The sequence below is a fragment of the Procambarus clarkii genome, chromosome 4, assembly GCF_040958095.1.
Source record: "Procambarus clarkii isolate CNS0578487 chromosome 4, FALCON_Pclarkii_2.0, whole genome shotgun sequence".
NCBI lineage: Eukaryota > Metazoa > Arthropoda > Malacostraca > Decapoda > Cambaridae > Procambarus > Procambarus clarkii.
The window spans coordinates 21,288,264-21,304,060 of NC_091153.1; the positions used below are offsets into that span (position 1 = coordinate 21,288,264).

The 15,797-nt window shown below is 40.3% G+C and overlaps 1 protein-coding gene across 1 annotated transcript in view; it reads left to right on the forward strand.

Annotated features, from left to right (window-relative positions):
• LOC138369761 (sulfotransferase 1B1-like) overlaps positions 1 to 15,797 on the forward strand; it is a 254,073-nt gene that overhangs the window by 106,884 nt on the left and 131,392 nt on the right. The window contains exon 3 of the mRNA XM_069333217.1: positions 10,544 to 10,640. Within this exon, the coding sequence (XP_069189318.1) occupies positions 10,544 to 10,640 (97 nt within the window). The remainder of the gene's footprint in view (positions 1 to 10,543; positions 10,641 to 15,797) is intronic.

Below are 15,797 nucleotides of genomic sequence, written 5' to 3' on the forward strand. Positions count from 1 at the left end.
CATATTGGTTCGGGGTCTTGAAGTAGGTAGAATATAGTTGTGCATTAATTGGCTGTTGATTGCTGGTGTTGAAAGGGAAAGATTAATAATTCTAACACGAATCTTCTCAATATATCGTACGTTCTTCTTCACTGTCGAGGGTAATTGATAAATTAACTCTACAAAATTCCCTCTTTTATTTCTGGTCTGACGCCTGATCACATTTCGTATATGTATTTCTATCGCTGTATTTATTGATGATTTCTGTGTTGCTTGTTCAGATTTCTCTGGTGATGGTCTGGTTGTGTGAGATTATATGCTCCTTGATGGAGCCCCTGTTGTTTTTGCATTGTTAATCGCCTAGAAAGAGAATTTGTCGTCTTGCCTATATACTGAGATCTTTGGGGCTGACAGTGCCCAAGTGGGCATGTGAAGGCATAGCTGACGTTGGTCTCTTTTAAGGCATTCTGTTTGATGCCTGGAGAGTTCTTCGTGAGTTGGTTTGCAGTCTTCTTGTTTTTGTAGTAAATTTTTAATTGTATCTTCTGATTTGTGTCTGTGGGGATAACGTTCCTATCAATATTATCTTTTAGGACACTTTTCTCCTCTTTATGAGCCGTCGACAAGAAATTTCTGAAATACAATCTAATAGGAAGTACAGGTGTTGTGTTTGTTGATTCTTCAGAGGTTGCATAGCGTGTCATCTTTCTTTTATTGACGTTTTCAATATGTTGAAGATGTCATAGAAAACTCATAAAACGGAGGAAAGTGTCCTGAAAGATTTTATTGATAGGAATGTTATATATGAGTTTGGTGTTTCACCAAACTCAGGAAAAATCCTCTTGATGACATCAAGTTCTTCAATAGCAGCTTGATTATGTTTTTCAGTAACCATAAAGATCTTTTTAATCAGTTTAGTACCTCATCTCCTTTATTACCATATCTCAATGGACTTGTCAAGACTCATAAGCCTAACTATCCCATGAGACCAATCATCATTTTCGTGGGATCCATTTCTTACAAGCTCTCTAAATGGCTTACCAAAATCTTGTAATCTGTTCAAAATCATAGAAAAATCCTCTATGGAGGCACGGCCTCCATGATACCGTTCGCTGATTGGTCATCTTGAAGAACAAGGGAAGAGTGTTGGGGGGGGGGGGGGAGGCCGCCAGCCTGCTTCCAGCCCTTGTTCCAGCATTCTGAGATCATCTTCGGTACTGTGAAGACAGGAGAACCATAACATAAGAACTAGGTAACTGCAGAAGGCCTATTGGCCCATACGAAGCAGCTCCTATCTATAACCACCCAATCCCACTCATAAACATGTCCAACCCACGCTTGAAACAATCAAGGGACCCCACCTCCACCACGTTACGAGGTAATTGGTTCCACAAATACACAACCCTGTTACCGAACCTGTATTTACCAAAGCCTTTCCTAAATCTAAACCTATCCAATTTATACCCATTGTTTCGTGTTCTGTCTTGTGTTGATACTTTTAATACCCTATTAATATCCCCTTTGTTATGTCCATTCATCCACTTGTAAACCTCTATCATGTCACCCCTAACTCTTCGCCTTTTCAGTGAATGCAAGTTAAGGTTTGTTAGTCTTTCTTCATATGAAAGATTTCTAATTTGGGGAATTAACTTAGTCATCCTACGCTGGACACGTTCAAGTGAATTTATATCCATTCTATAGTATGGCGACCAAAACTGAACTGCATAATCTAAATGGGGCCTAACCAGAGCAAGATATAGCTGAAGAACAACACCAGGTGTCTTGTTACTAACGCTTCGATTAATAAATCCCAGTGTCCTATTTGCCTTATTACGAACATTCAGGCATTGATCCTTTTGTTTTAAATTCTTACTAATCAAAACTCCCAGAAAACTTCTACAAATGTTACCGTATTCACTGTTTAAACGCGACTTGATCAGCAAAGTTGTTATCTATTCCGTCCTAGGGGTCCTGTCAGTCAGAATCCGTTACCGCGACATCGTGAATATCGATAATGAAGTGAATTAAGATACACAGAAGAGAGACTCCACATGTGTTCACCTGCAGAGCAGCTGGACTGTAGTGTATTAATCCGTGATCATCGTGTTAATTCTTGGAGATCCGTCAACATACCGCTCAGTAAACTGTTTAGTAAGAATCTAAGATACGATTTCCTGTGACTTAAGTAAAATTTGTGTGAATAATGTAAAAATTACGAACTTTTATGGACTTAGAATATTTTCCTGTTTGTCAACCCCGTGTGATTAACATGTGGTGTACATCTTGCTATGCCACCACCCAACCAGTGGTGGGTACTTGCCTCCTCACGCCACCCATTTGGTGCAAGTGATTCTCGCCACTGTGACCCTAAGTCCACGTGGGACTCCCCAGTGTTGTTGCCATGCACACACCTACCCACACGTGTTTGCGTGAAAGGGATTTACCACGCGCGGTCTGTGTTGCGCTTGACCACCTATCAAAGGCCGAGCATTACAGAGTGTGAGAGAGAGTTGTCTGAATGTAAGCCGGTTTATCAAAATGAATACTCCTAATTAATTATTATATCATTCGCTAAGTGCATAAATTCCTTGTGTGGATTCACATCAACGTCACGGCTTATCGTTCTCATTAACCCTCAATGTGAGAGATCCGCAGGTCGAGGAAGCACATAGGTAAGGCAAGTACAGATAACTGTGTGATTACTGTAGATTGGCCTGAGTGTGTGTGTATATTACACTTTTTACACATTTTAGGCATTATAATTTGATTTATAATAAGTGTGTGTGTATTGTAATTGTGCAGTTAAATACATACCATCACTGTGGATAACATTTCCATGTATGTTCTTGTCATGACCTCATGCTACACAGCATCACTGAAATCCATAGCCTGGCCAAAATCAATACTACTCTAGGGTTAAGTAAAAGGCAAGCAAAAATACTCCACTTTACTGGGGTATATAACATAGATCACCGTAAAACAATAAGAGAACTACAGTTCTGTACAACTCATACTGTCACATTAGCCAACTTCTTAAAGTTCTTCGAAATCATCAACAGGCCTTAAACTGCACACCCTTGGGACAAGCTGACACCAGGCTCAATTCTAGCAGTGGTTTATCTTGAGGTTACCTTGAGATGATTTTGGGGCTTTTTAGTGTCCCCGTGGCCCGGTCTTCGACCAGGCCTCCACCCCCAGGAAGCAGCCCGTGACAGCTGACTAGCACCCAGGTACCTATTTTACTGCTAGGTAACAGTGGCATAGGGTGAAAGAAACTTTGCCCATTGTTTCTCGCCGGCGCCTGGGATCGAACCCAGGATCACAAGCCCAGCGTGCTATCCGCTCGGCCGACAGCTTGTATACGGCTCCAGGAATGAATGGTGAATGTTAAAATCTCATGTTCAGTAAAGTCTTAACCTTTTTTATTCTCTACATCATTGTCACCATTTTATTGTCTAATAAATCTTAAAAATATACATATATATATATATATATATATATATATATATATATATATATATATATATATATATATATATATATATATATATATATTAAAGAGTATCTAAACTATTGATAGGCACATTTATTGTTTACCTTAATTAATGCAAAAAACAAAAGTGAACTGCTTAGGCTAATCCTTTACTACTAGTACTGTATTATAATTTGGTGACATCACCTCTATTAGTCATACATCCATCATCCCTATTCCATTTTCAGGTTGAAGAGTTGGAAGGCACTTGATGTTTCATGAGGTGGGTGTCCAAACCTCCAACATTTTAACGCTAGGGATTCAGGGCTATTTGCATAACTCAGTGCTAGATAATTTGATCACCATGTCTCAATGCTATATAAAATTTTATTACTTAAATTATGAAAACTAAATAATGTTTGGCAACGAAAGTCCTACAAATCTTGTGTTTGATTAAGGGTACTGGTGTGGGCAGGTTTTGAGAGACGATGGAGATGGTCAAATGCATGAGGAAGAAAGGGCCGTATGCTATTGATTTCTAGTAGTGTCAATCGATCTAATTTGGCATGTGTGCCTTCACTCTGGATAAATTCTGCTACAGATGACCGAAACTTGGAAATCCTGAGATCCCAAATATCCTTGACAAGTGTTTTCACCTGTTGAGAATTTGTAATGTCTTCTGGAGCAGCTGGCAACATCAACTGAGCAATCACAAGCTAATGCTCACATGGCATTTCTGTGAATACCTTTGACCGGCTTTCTTCTTCTTCTTTTCTAGATGTACCACTAGATGTACCATTTTCTAGATGTACAGCATCTAGTATATCACTAGATGCTAGTGGTACACTAGCATCTAGTATGCTGATAGCACAATTAGAGGATGGTGGTGTCGCACTCATTAATTAGTGGGGTTGAGGAATCAATATCATATCAAAGCATAATAGCATCATCCATATTTCACTTCCGGTAGATAAACGACATGCGAGATTAAGAAACAAATAGTGTACTGTGAAAACTAATAATAAACAGCAGCTCCTCTTTGACTCTGTGATATATTCATTGGTTAAACTATTATGTATTAGCGACAAGATCTACCATTAATGTATAACGACATACTGTAAATATATAACTCTTGAAATATAACATTCTCTGAAACTAGCTGACATGTAACTATAAGGTGTGAAGGATAGATGAAATTCTTTATGTAATAATCTAAAATGAGGTCTGACAAAGACCTTTTGTGGCTTCTGTAATGCTTTTTGTGCTACCGTTCACAGGATGAGTATAGGGTGCACAATAAACTAGCCGCCTTCGGTGGCAACAATCAAGTTTGAACTCATCATACACCAGCCACAGTACTCACCTAATTGTGCTTGCGGGGGTTGAGCTTTGGCTCTTTGGTCCCGCCTCTCAACTGTCAATCAACTGGTGTACAGATTCGTGAGCCTACTGGGCTCTATCATATCTACATTTGAAACTGTGTATGGAGTCAGCCTCCACCACATCACTTCCTAGTGCATTCCATTTATTAACTACTCTGACACTGAAAAAATTCCTTCTAACGTCTCTGTGGCTCATCTGGGTACTAAGTTTCCACTTGTGTCCCCTTGTTCGTGTCCCACCCGTGCTGAAGAGTTTGTCTTTGTCCACCCTGTCAATTCCCCTGAGAATTTTGTAGGTGGTTATCATGTCTCCCCTTACTCTTCTGTTTTCCAGGGATGTGAGGTTCAGCTCCTTTAGCCTTTCCTCGTAGCTCAATCCTCTCAGTTCCGGGACGAGCCTGGTGGCATACCGCTGAATCTTCTCTAACTTTGTCTTGTGTTCAACTAGGTATGGACTCCAGGCTGGAGCTGCATACTCCAGGATTGGTCTTACATAAGTGGTATACAGGGTTCTGAAAGATTCCTTACACAAGTTTCTGAAGGCAGTTCTTATGTTGGCCAGTCTAGCATATGCCGCTGATGATATTCTTTTGATGTGGGCCTCTGGGGACAGGTTCGGTGTGATATCAACCCCCAGATCCTTCTCTCTATTTGACTCTTGCAGGAGTTCCCCTCCCAGATGATACCTTGTGTTCAGCCACCTGCTCCCTTCGCCTAATTTCATCACCTTACACTTTCCCGAGTTGAACTTTAGCAGCCATTTTCTAGACCATTCCTCAAGTTTATCCAGGTCATCCTGTAGTCTCTGTCTATCTTCATCCGTCTTGATTCTTCTCATAATTTTTGCATCATCAGCAAACATCGAGAGGAATGAGTCTATACCCTCTGGAAGATCGTTCACATATATTAGAAACAGGATGGGTCCAAGTACTGAGCCCTGTGGGACTCCGCTGGTGACATCTCGCCACTCTGATGTCTCCCCCCTCACCGTTGCTCGCTGTTTCCTGTTGCTTAAGTACTCCCTTATCCACTGGAGCACCTTCCCTTTTACTCCTGCCTGTTGCTCCAACTTTTTTAACAGCCTTTTATGGGGTACTGTGTCAAAGGCTTTTTGGCAATCCAGGAAAATGCAGTCGGCCCACCTTTCTCTTTCCTGCCTAATTTTCGTTGCCTGGTCATAAAATTCTAGTAAACCTGTGAGGCACGATTTACCATCTCTGAACCCATGTTGGTGGTGCGTTACAAAGTTATTTCCCTCCAGATGCTCTACGAGCCTTTTCCTCACGATCTTCTCCAACTCCTTGCATGGTATACAAGTTAAGGAAACTGGCCTGTAATTCAGTGCCTCTTGCCTGTCACCCTTTTTGTATATTGGGACCACGTTAGCTGTCTTCCAACTTTCTGGTAAGTCTCCTGTTTCCAGTGACCTGTTATACACCATAGAGAGTGGCACACACAGTATGATCATACTGGTGTATGTGTGGTCGTAACAGTTCTTTTCTTTCTCGTTCCAAGAGAAAACCAGTTTGTAAAGTAAGTGGGTAATTACCCAGTTTATTTTAGCTGTAATTACAAGTCACTTGTGTGATTATTGATTTGTCATTTATTAAGATTGTTGTGTTGTGTCATTTAAGGACTGAAGTTTAGCACTGTATTGCTACTGTGTTTGTTGATCTGTGTGACCTGATTTTGTATAAATTGTGATTGCCTTAAAGATGTGGGAAAATCCTAGCAGCATAATTCTTTTAAATTCTGTAAATACTAAATATTTCTTAATTCTTTAATATGATAATTTTTTATCTGATTAATTTTCTTAGTTAGTTCTTAGCAATAAGTTAATTAATTAAGCAAGTAAGTAATTAGGTAAGTGAGTGAACTGTATGTACTGATTCAGCTGCCTGAATTTAACTCACATAATTGGGGGGACAATTTGCAGCTTAAACCACTTTGAGATGGCTCCTTCATGAACCACAAATTGTTTACCTAATAAATATAAATTATAAATTATAGCACATATGGTGCTATAATTTATAATTTTTATAATCTACTATTATTATAGCAATAATTAATTATAATTTCTAATACTATGTCTACAGTATTGTACAAAAAGGGGCTTAGCTGTTCCTGTTGATGGGGCCTGCTAAGGCTGTGTAATTGTAGCATCAAAGTTGGGTGTGGCCCTGTGCCTCTGAGTGCCACATAATGGCGGCTGTCTGGAGGCCTACTAAGCTTGGTGTACCGCTAGGTAATAATTTTATATTGAGGGCCAACTGTCTGCTCTGCTTCTTGTAACTCCAAATCACAATTACCTGCCGAGTTTAAAGAATTAATAATGTATCCCTAAACATATAAGTACAGGTATGACATGGAATATGAGTGTGTTGAGCTGAGTAAACGTACTTGGTTGTGGGGGTTTTCTCATGCATTATAACCGTCTACCTATTTATGAATAACTATGGCCAAAATTAAACAAAAATACTTGGTAAAACGGATACTGGTGTTGCTGAGAGGCTGTTTTGCTGGTTGCTTGCTTGTTGACACGTAGTCTGGGTGTCTAATGAGTTAAATCAGCTCATATGGAGAGCCACTCTACAGCGTGTCTAGATGTTGTTGTCTACGTGACGACGCTCCCGGGGAAAGACGAACTCAAATGTTTGGTGGTTCTATTTATGTTTAAGGAGTAGAGTATTAAGCTATATTCCTAGTGTTGAAAATTATATTCAGTCTTTGTGAACACTTTTTTATTAAATTTAAACACAAGACTGTTGTATGAAAAGATTATGAGTAATGTAAATATGTGACGTCGATGATGTCACAGAATCACCCACTCTCTTTTCTTTAAGGGGATACTCATGTTATTATGTGTGTCGGATTTCCGACAAAAGAATCAGTGAGTTGTAATTAGAGTCATTAATTAACATCATTAGTGAAAAGTAAGGTAATTAGCAACGTGATGCCTAATTCTTGGTTGTCAGCTTGTCTACGTGATAAGCAGTGTTAACGTAAATCACCATGAGTTTAATTAGGTGTTAGTACGACGGAAATTGAGGTGATTACTGATCGATTGTTTAATTATCATCTCATAGTAATTACCATCATTAATCACTTTGAATTAATATAAATCATTAAATTTTATGTTTGATTTGATATGATGAAATCAATTGCTTTGTCTTTGTGACATAACCTTAAGGTGACGGCTGTTTGTCGTCCGGAGAGACAAGCCTTAACGTAAATATTATGGTGCACAGAAGATTGTCTGTTGTGTCTTTGTTGTTGTTATTTCAATTTTTTTTTGAGATATATACAAGAGTTGTTACATTCTTGTACAGCCACTAGTACGCGTAGCGTTTCGGGCAAGTCCTTAATCCTATGGTCCCTGGAATACGATCCCTTGCCGCGAAGAATCATTTTTTCATCCTAGTACACATTTTACTGTTGCGTTAAACAGAGGCTACAGTTAAGGAATTGCGCCCAGTAAATCCTCCCCGGCCAGGATATACGAACCCATGACATAGCGCTCGCGGAACGCCAGGCGAGTGTCTTACCACTACACCACGGAGACTGCACCACTACAGCACGGAGTGTTTTGCCACAGTTGGTAAATTGCTAACTTGTGTCCGAGTGAGCACCTGCTGTTCAGATTAGTTCATCTTGTTAAAGCCGCAAGAGGTCAGAACTAAGTTTGACTATGCTAGCTAAATGATTAGTTTTGCATAGTGTCACATCGGACTTAACGTAATGTTAAAACTACTGTGCTTTGCATTGTTATTATTAAGTTTTGTGAATAAATGTTAATTGTTACTTAACAACAAGTGTCTTTCCATCCACACCTTCAAATACTCGTGTCTCTAGTATTTGACTCTGCCACATATTCGAAGCTGATTATATCCTGTTCTGGATACTTATGGAATCGAAACAATTTCATAGCCACACACACACACATACACCAATATAATTTGATGTGAGATCCCCTAGAGCTACCCCTACAACTACCATCAGCAGTTCAAGGAGCTCCACAACCCAGTGGATACAGAGTGCCAAAGATTTGGACTCTGACAACGGCTCTATGCCACCTATTTAAGCCTTAAAGTAATAAGCTACTCTCCCAGCATTTTCTTTGGTGTTTGTGCAGTCCTTTCTGACTGAGGTCACTTGTATTAGTGCCATCCCCAATAGACATAATCTCACAGCCTCATAGTCATGATCGTGAGAGGGAATGCTTGCATATTTTCGAAAATTTTGAAAATGCTTGCATATTTCAAAAACATTCAAAAAATCAAAGTTATAATAATACAATTATGGACCCCCCCCCCCCCTGCATAAAAAATTACACTGGTGGTCACGTGTTCCAGTAGTACTGCTTAATTTCATTCCAAATCTCGTAATTTTTGCGAAATAAAATATATTTGTTTTACATTAGTGATATTAGGCATCTGAGCCAGTGGAGGCTCAGGCGCCAACTAGCTGGTGGTCGGGGATGGTGATGAAGTATGCTATTAGAGGGTGCTTATCTGGAGTTTTCTTCGGTCGCAATAAATAATTCACTATGCAAGACTTGTTTTATTCATATTGTTACTGGTTAGTGTATAAGGTAATTAGTATTTCGTTAGCTAGAGGAGATAATAAAGCCAACAAAACTTAGCTTGTTATATGCCGCCACCATACATGTTAAAAGCACGGAGGGAGAAAACCTCCATGCTTTAGAGTGGAGTGAAACTCCACTCTACTCCTTGCTACTCCGTCAACTAAATTCATCATTTATTGAATTTCACAAACATTATTGTATTTGCAATAACTGTTATTGTGTTACATGTTTATTTTGGAGTGTTTTATAAATAGATTTTTCCTCGAATCACCTGCCACGGAAACATCTGTTTCCCAAATTTACCACCGAGTACTGTCAGGGATTGGGTTAAGGGTCTGACGACTTCCAATTCTTTTGAATAGTCAATGTGGTCTAGCGGGTTAAGTACTGGATATGTTAAGGTGCATGAAGTTCAAATCTTAGGTTCGAATCCTTCAGGTGTGAGAAGATTTCGGTTGCATATTGGCTTGGGGACCATTCAAGCTTATTCGCATTAATGTTGCTCAAATGGCCCCAACATGTGAAGTGATTCGATGAAATATCTACCCCAAAAATTGACCACGGAGTGCTGTCGGGAATTGGGTTAAGGGTCTGACGACTTCCAATTCTTTTGAACAGTCAGTGTGGTCTAACGGGTTAAGTACAGGATATGCTAAGGTGCATGGAGCCCTGGCTGACTGGGTTCGAATCCTTCAGGAGCTAGGAGTTTTTGGTTGCATATTGGCTAGTAGATCATTCAAGCTTCTTCGGAACAGAAGAGTAATACTTCTCGAATGTAAAGGAATGTTATGGCCACTGCAGGTCTGCAACATATTACATTCCATAACTTTGGAATAGAATTGCGAAGCATCTTTAATCTTCTTTGTAATCCATAGTCATGTAAGACACCACTAGGCTTGCAGCTCAAGGACACCTTCCATGCTCTAGTCCCTCCACATCTGCCCGAGAAAAAACTTAATCCTTCAAAATCAGCTTTATAGAAATCTGTCAACCTAACAATTTTTCTCTCATGCAATTTTATAATTCTACTTAAAACTGATTTCTTTTGTATTGCTGTCCCTACCTGACTGCACATTTCCATTTTATTTACTTACCATTTCTTACCATTTCCATGGTATGTTGCAGGGACAACATGGATCCAGGAGATGGTATGGTGCCTCATGAAGGACCCAAAGTCACCAGAAGCTTCACATGAGCTGATGAAGAGGTTCCCTTTCTTTGAGTATGTATTATTGGTCTTGTAATGTATTCTATGGTATCTTAGCAGTGTACGATAATCATGCGGACAGGATTACACATGTTTACCAAAACATGGCATAAAAAAAAACAAGACCAGTTTTTAAAAGAGAGAGAGAAGCTGCAGTGTAGTTCTGATGTTGTAATGGAACTCACTCAGGTTCTAGGTCCTGTGACGAGCTCAGCCTGCTTGCACTGCTGGGCACTGTCCGTACTTACGGTGAAGCTAACCCCAAAGACCAAGATGTGTGAAGCACACTGGTCATCACTCTTGGAGGCTTGAATCTCCAGTACCTCACACTGGTCGTCACTGTTGGCGGCGTAACTCTCCGATGGTGATAGCCGAGGCTATTTGAACCACCACCCCGACGGCACTTTGATGGGAATCTTGGGCATAGCTCTTTCATCAAATCACCTCATTTTGTGGGGCCACGTGAGCAACACAAATGCGAACAAGCTTGAATGGTCCCCAAGCATATATGCATCTGAAAACTCCACACCTCAGAAGTGACTCGAACCCGGGCCACCAGGAGCACATTGCCTTACCTTACTTAGGTACACGGTGCCTTAAAACCGTACACAGTTTTAAGGCATCGTGTACACCAATTGCAATGTGCTCCTTATATATGTATATATATATATATATATATAAATTTATATATATATATAAATTTATATATATATATAAATTTATATATATATATATATATATATATATATATATATATATATATATATATATATATATATATATATATATATATATATATATATTATTTTATTAATTCATAAAACCTAGAAGGGGTACCACCTCTGGTGCAAGTGTAGGGACCGATAGCCTCGGAGAAGAAAATAAAGAGTACTCAGAGAAGACCTTGTGGATCCTCACTGAGCACTTTGATATTTTCTTCTCCTACCACCCTTATTCTTTTGGTATGTGTGCATATTTATTGAACTTTATTTGAAAATTTCATTACACAAAAAAAGTTACAATATTGATTACATGCAGGGTACAAGGCTGCTTGTCAAAAGTTGAACAGCTCCTCCAGCTCCTCAGATGGCGGGCAGGAACCATGGATGCAGTGAGCATTTCCTCTCTGGATTGCCACACCAAGGCGCTGAAAAAGAAAACTGGTAGCTCTAGGGTCTCTAGTTGTTTCGATTAGCTTAGACCCCCAACTCCTTCAAAAACCTAGCAGCACTTTTACCCCAGGCACCAAGTGTCTCTGAGGCAATGGAGACAAAATTGTAGTGGTGCTCAAGGTCTCTGTATTTACGTGACTTGGCCGCTTCCCGGTGATTGGCAGCTCCTCCTGCTTGTGTAGCACTGAAGTCAACATAGGTATTGGCTAAAGTTGAAACGCAAGTGTAGTCCCACACCAACTGTTTACCATTCTTCCAGGGGTTCACCGTGATTCCGTCTGGGCGACCGACAGGCTCATCAGAGTTGCGGGACATTAGGTAACGGGGCTCTCTCTCTGCTGGACAACCGGCTGTGGTAGGGTTTCTCTTAATAATGTCATTGACCTCGCCGTGTCTTGCATGCCATCCTCCTGTCCTTTGGCAGAGAAGGCCATGCCGACCGTATCTGTCGGCCTCTGCCTTGCCGTAAATACACCTGTATTCGGTGTGGATTGGGGCAGCGAGGCGGAGAGCTACGGGAATTCGGAGGGCCTGCGGAGTGAGACGGGTGCCGGTTGCTGACATTGGGGTTGTTAATAGGAAATCACCTGCATGGGGAGCTGCTACAGCTCTAAGTCGGGCAGTCTCATGTGGTGTTGTCGCAGCTTCTAGCAAAGTCGCAGCTTCTTGGTCGGCAATGGGGCGATCCCAACAACTCGCAGCTTCTTGCTCGGCAATGGGGTGTTCCCAGCTGGATTGCTTATGGGCTTCAGAAGGCGGTGGTTGGGGTGCTGGTCCTGCGAGAGAGACCCATTTGGTTGTGCAGTCTGTGAAGCTGGTATCATGTACCCCTGCCTGTTGAACTAGGTGCTAGAATATATATATATATATATATATATATATATATATATATATATATATATATATATATTTTTATATATATATATATATATATATATATATATATATATATATATATATATATATATATATATATATATATATATATATATATATATATATATATATATATATATATATATATAAATAACTGAAAACTCACACCCCAGAAGTGACTCGAACCCATACTCCCAGGAGCAATGCAACTGGTAAGTACAAGATGCCTTAATCCACTTGACCATCACGACCGGACATAATGAGGTGATAGCCGAGGCTATTTGAACCACCCCACCGCCGGCACTCGGATAGTAATCTTGGGCATAGCATTTTACCAAATCACCTCATTCTTTGGGGCACACGTGAGGAACACAAATGCGAACAAGCCTGAATGGTCCCCAGGACAATATGCAACTGAAAACTCACACCCCAGAAGTGACTCGAACCCATACTCCCAGGAGCAACGCAACTGGTATGTACAAGACGCCTTAATCCACTTGACCATCACGACCGGACATAATGAGGTGATAGCCGAGGCTATTTGAACCACCCCACAGCCGGTACTCGGATAGTAATCTTGGGCATAGCATTTTACCAAATCACCTCATTCTTTGGGGCACACATGAGGAACACAAATGCGAACAAGCCTGAATGGTCCCCAGGACAATATGCAACTGAAAACTCACACCCCAGAAGTGACTCGAACCCATACTCCCAGGAGCAACGCAACTGGTATGTACAAGACGCCTTAATCCACTTGACCATCACGACCGGACATAATGAGGTGATAGCCGAGGCTATTTGAACCACCCCACAGCCGGTACTCGGATAGTAATCTTGGGCATAGCATTTTACCAAATCACCTCATTCTTTGGGGCACACGTGAGGAACACAAATGCGAACAAGCCTGAATGGTCCCCAGGACAATATGCAACTGAAAACTCACACCCCAGAAGTGACTCGAACCCATACTCCCAGGAGCAACGCAACTGGTATGTACAAGACGCCTTAATCCACTTGACCATCACGACCGGACATAATGAGGTGATAGCCGAGGCTATTTGAACCACCCCACCGCCGGCACTCGGATAGTAATCTTGGGCATAGCATTTTACCAAATCACCTCATTCTTTGGGGCTCACGTGAGGAACACAAATGCGAACAAGCCTGAATGGTCCCCAGGACAATATGCAACTGAAAACTCACACCCCAGAAGTGACTCGAACCCATACTCCCAGGAGCAACGCAACTGGTATGTACAAGACGCCTTAATCCACTTGACCATCACGACCGGACATAATGAGGTGATAGCCGAGGCTATTTGAACCACCCCACCGCCGGAACTCGGATAGTAATCTTGGGCATAGCATTTTACCAAATCACCTCATTCTTTGGGGCACACGTGAGGAACACAAATGTGAACAAGCCTGAGTGGTCCCCAGGACAATATGCAACTGAAAACTCACACCCCAGAAGTGACTCGAACCCATACTCCCAGGAGCAACGCAACTGGTATGTACAAGACGCCTTAATCCACTTGATCCACCTCTCTCAAATGCAGATATAAACAAAGTCGGAGATGCGTAAGTTCTATTCAGTTGTGTATTTGTAAACTAAAGTTATTGAAAATGTAATAAGTTTTACGAAACGCGCTCGTGTCGCGTCAGACTAGAAATAAAAATGAATTTTGGAGAATTGATTTTTGATTTACCTCCAACAGTGAAAAAAAATATACGAAAGATTGAGAAAATTCGTGTTAGAATTATTAATCTTACTTTTTCGGTCATATTTAATAATATATATATATAATATATATATATATATATATATATATATATATATATATATATATATATATATATATGTATATATATATATATATATATATATATATATATATATATATATATGTATATATATATTATTAAATATGACCGAAAAAGTAAGATTAATAATTCTAACACGAATTTTCTCTATCTTTCTTACGTTTCTTTTCTCTGTTGATGGTAATTCAAAGATCAATTCTACAAAATTCATTTTTATTTCTAGTCTACCGCGACACTTGAGCGCGTTTCGTAAAACTTATTACATTCTCAAAGACTTTAGTTTACAAACACACAACTGAAACTGAATAGAGCTTACACATCTTCGAGGTTTATATCTACATTTGGGTGAGGTGGATGAGGTGAAAAACGAACTTTTAACAATGGGTATTCAATGGGTATTAAATTCCAACACAAGACAGAACACGAAACAATGGGTATTGAATGGGTACTAAATTCAAACACAAGACAGAACACGAAACATTGGGTATTGAATGGAAGTAATTGTAGAAAGCCTATTGGTCCATATTTCTTGATGCTTCTATATTGGAGCGGAGTCCTGAAGTGGGTAGAATATAGTTGTGCATTAATTGGCTGTTGATTGCTGGTGTTGACTTCTTGATGTGTAGTGCCTCGCATACGTCAAGCCGCCTGCTATCGCTGTATCTATCGATGATTTCTGTGTTGCTTGCTAAGATTTCTCTGGTGATGGTTTGTTTGTGGGAAGAGATTATATGTTCCTTAATGGAGCCCTGTTGCTTATGCATCGTTAAACGCCTGGAAAGAGATGTTGTTGTCTTGCCTATATACTGTTTTTTTTTAGGCTTACAGTCCCCAAGAGGGCATTTGAAGGCATTGACGACGTTGGTGTCTTTTAAAGCGTTCTGCTTTGTGTCTGGAGAGTTTCTCATGAGTAGGCTGGCCGTTTTTCTGGTTTTATAGTAAATCGTCAGTTGTATCATCTGATTTTTGTCTGTAGGGATAACGTTTCTACTGACAATATCTTTCAGGACCCTTTCCTCTGTTTTATGGGCTGTGGAAAAGAAGTTCCTGTAAAATAGTCTAATAGGGGGTATAGGTGTTGTGTTAGTTGTCTCTTCAGAGGTTGCATGGCGTTTCACTTTCCTTCTTATGATGTCTTCCACGAAACCATTGGAGAAGCCGTTGTTGACTAGGACCTGCCTTACCCTACAGAGTTCTTCGTCGACTTGCTTCCATTCTGAGCTGTGGCTGAGGGCACGGTCGACATAAGCGTTAACAACACTCCCCTTGTACCTGTCCGGGCAGTCACTGTTGGCATT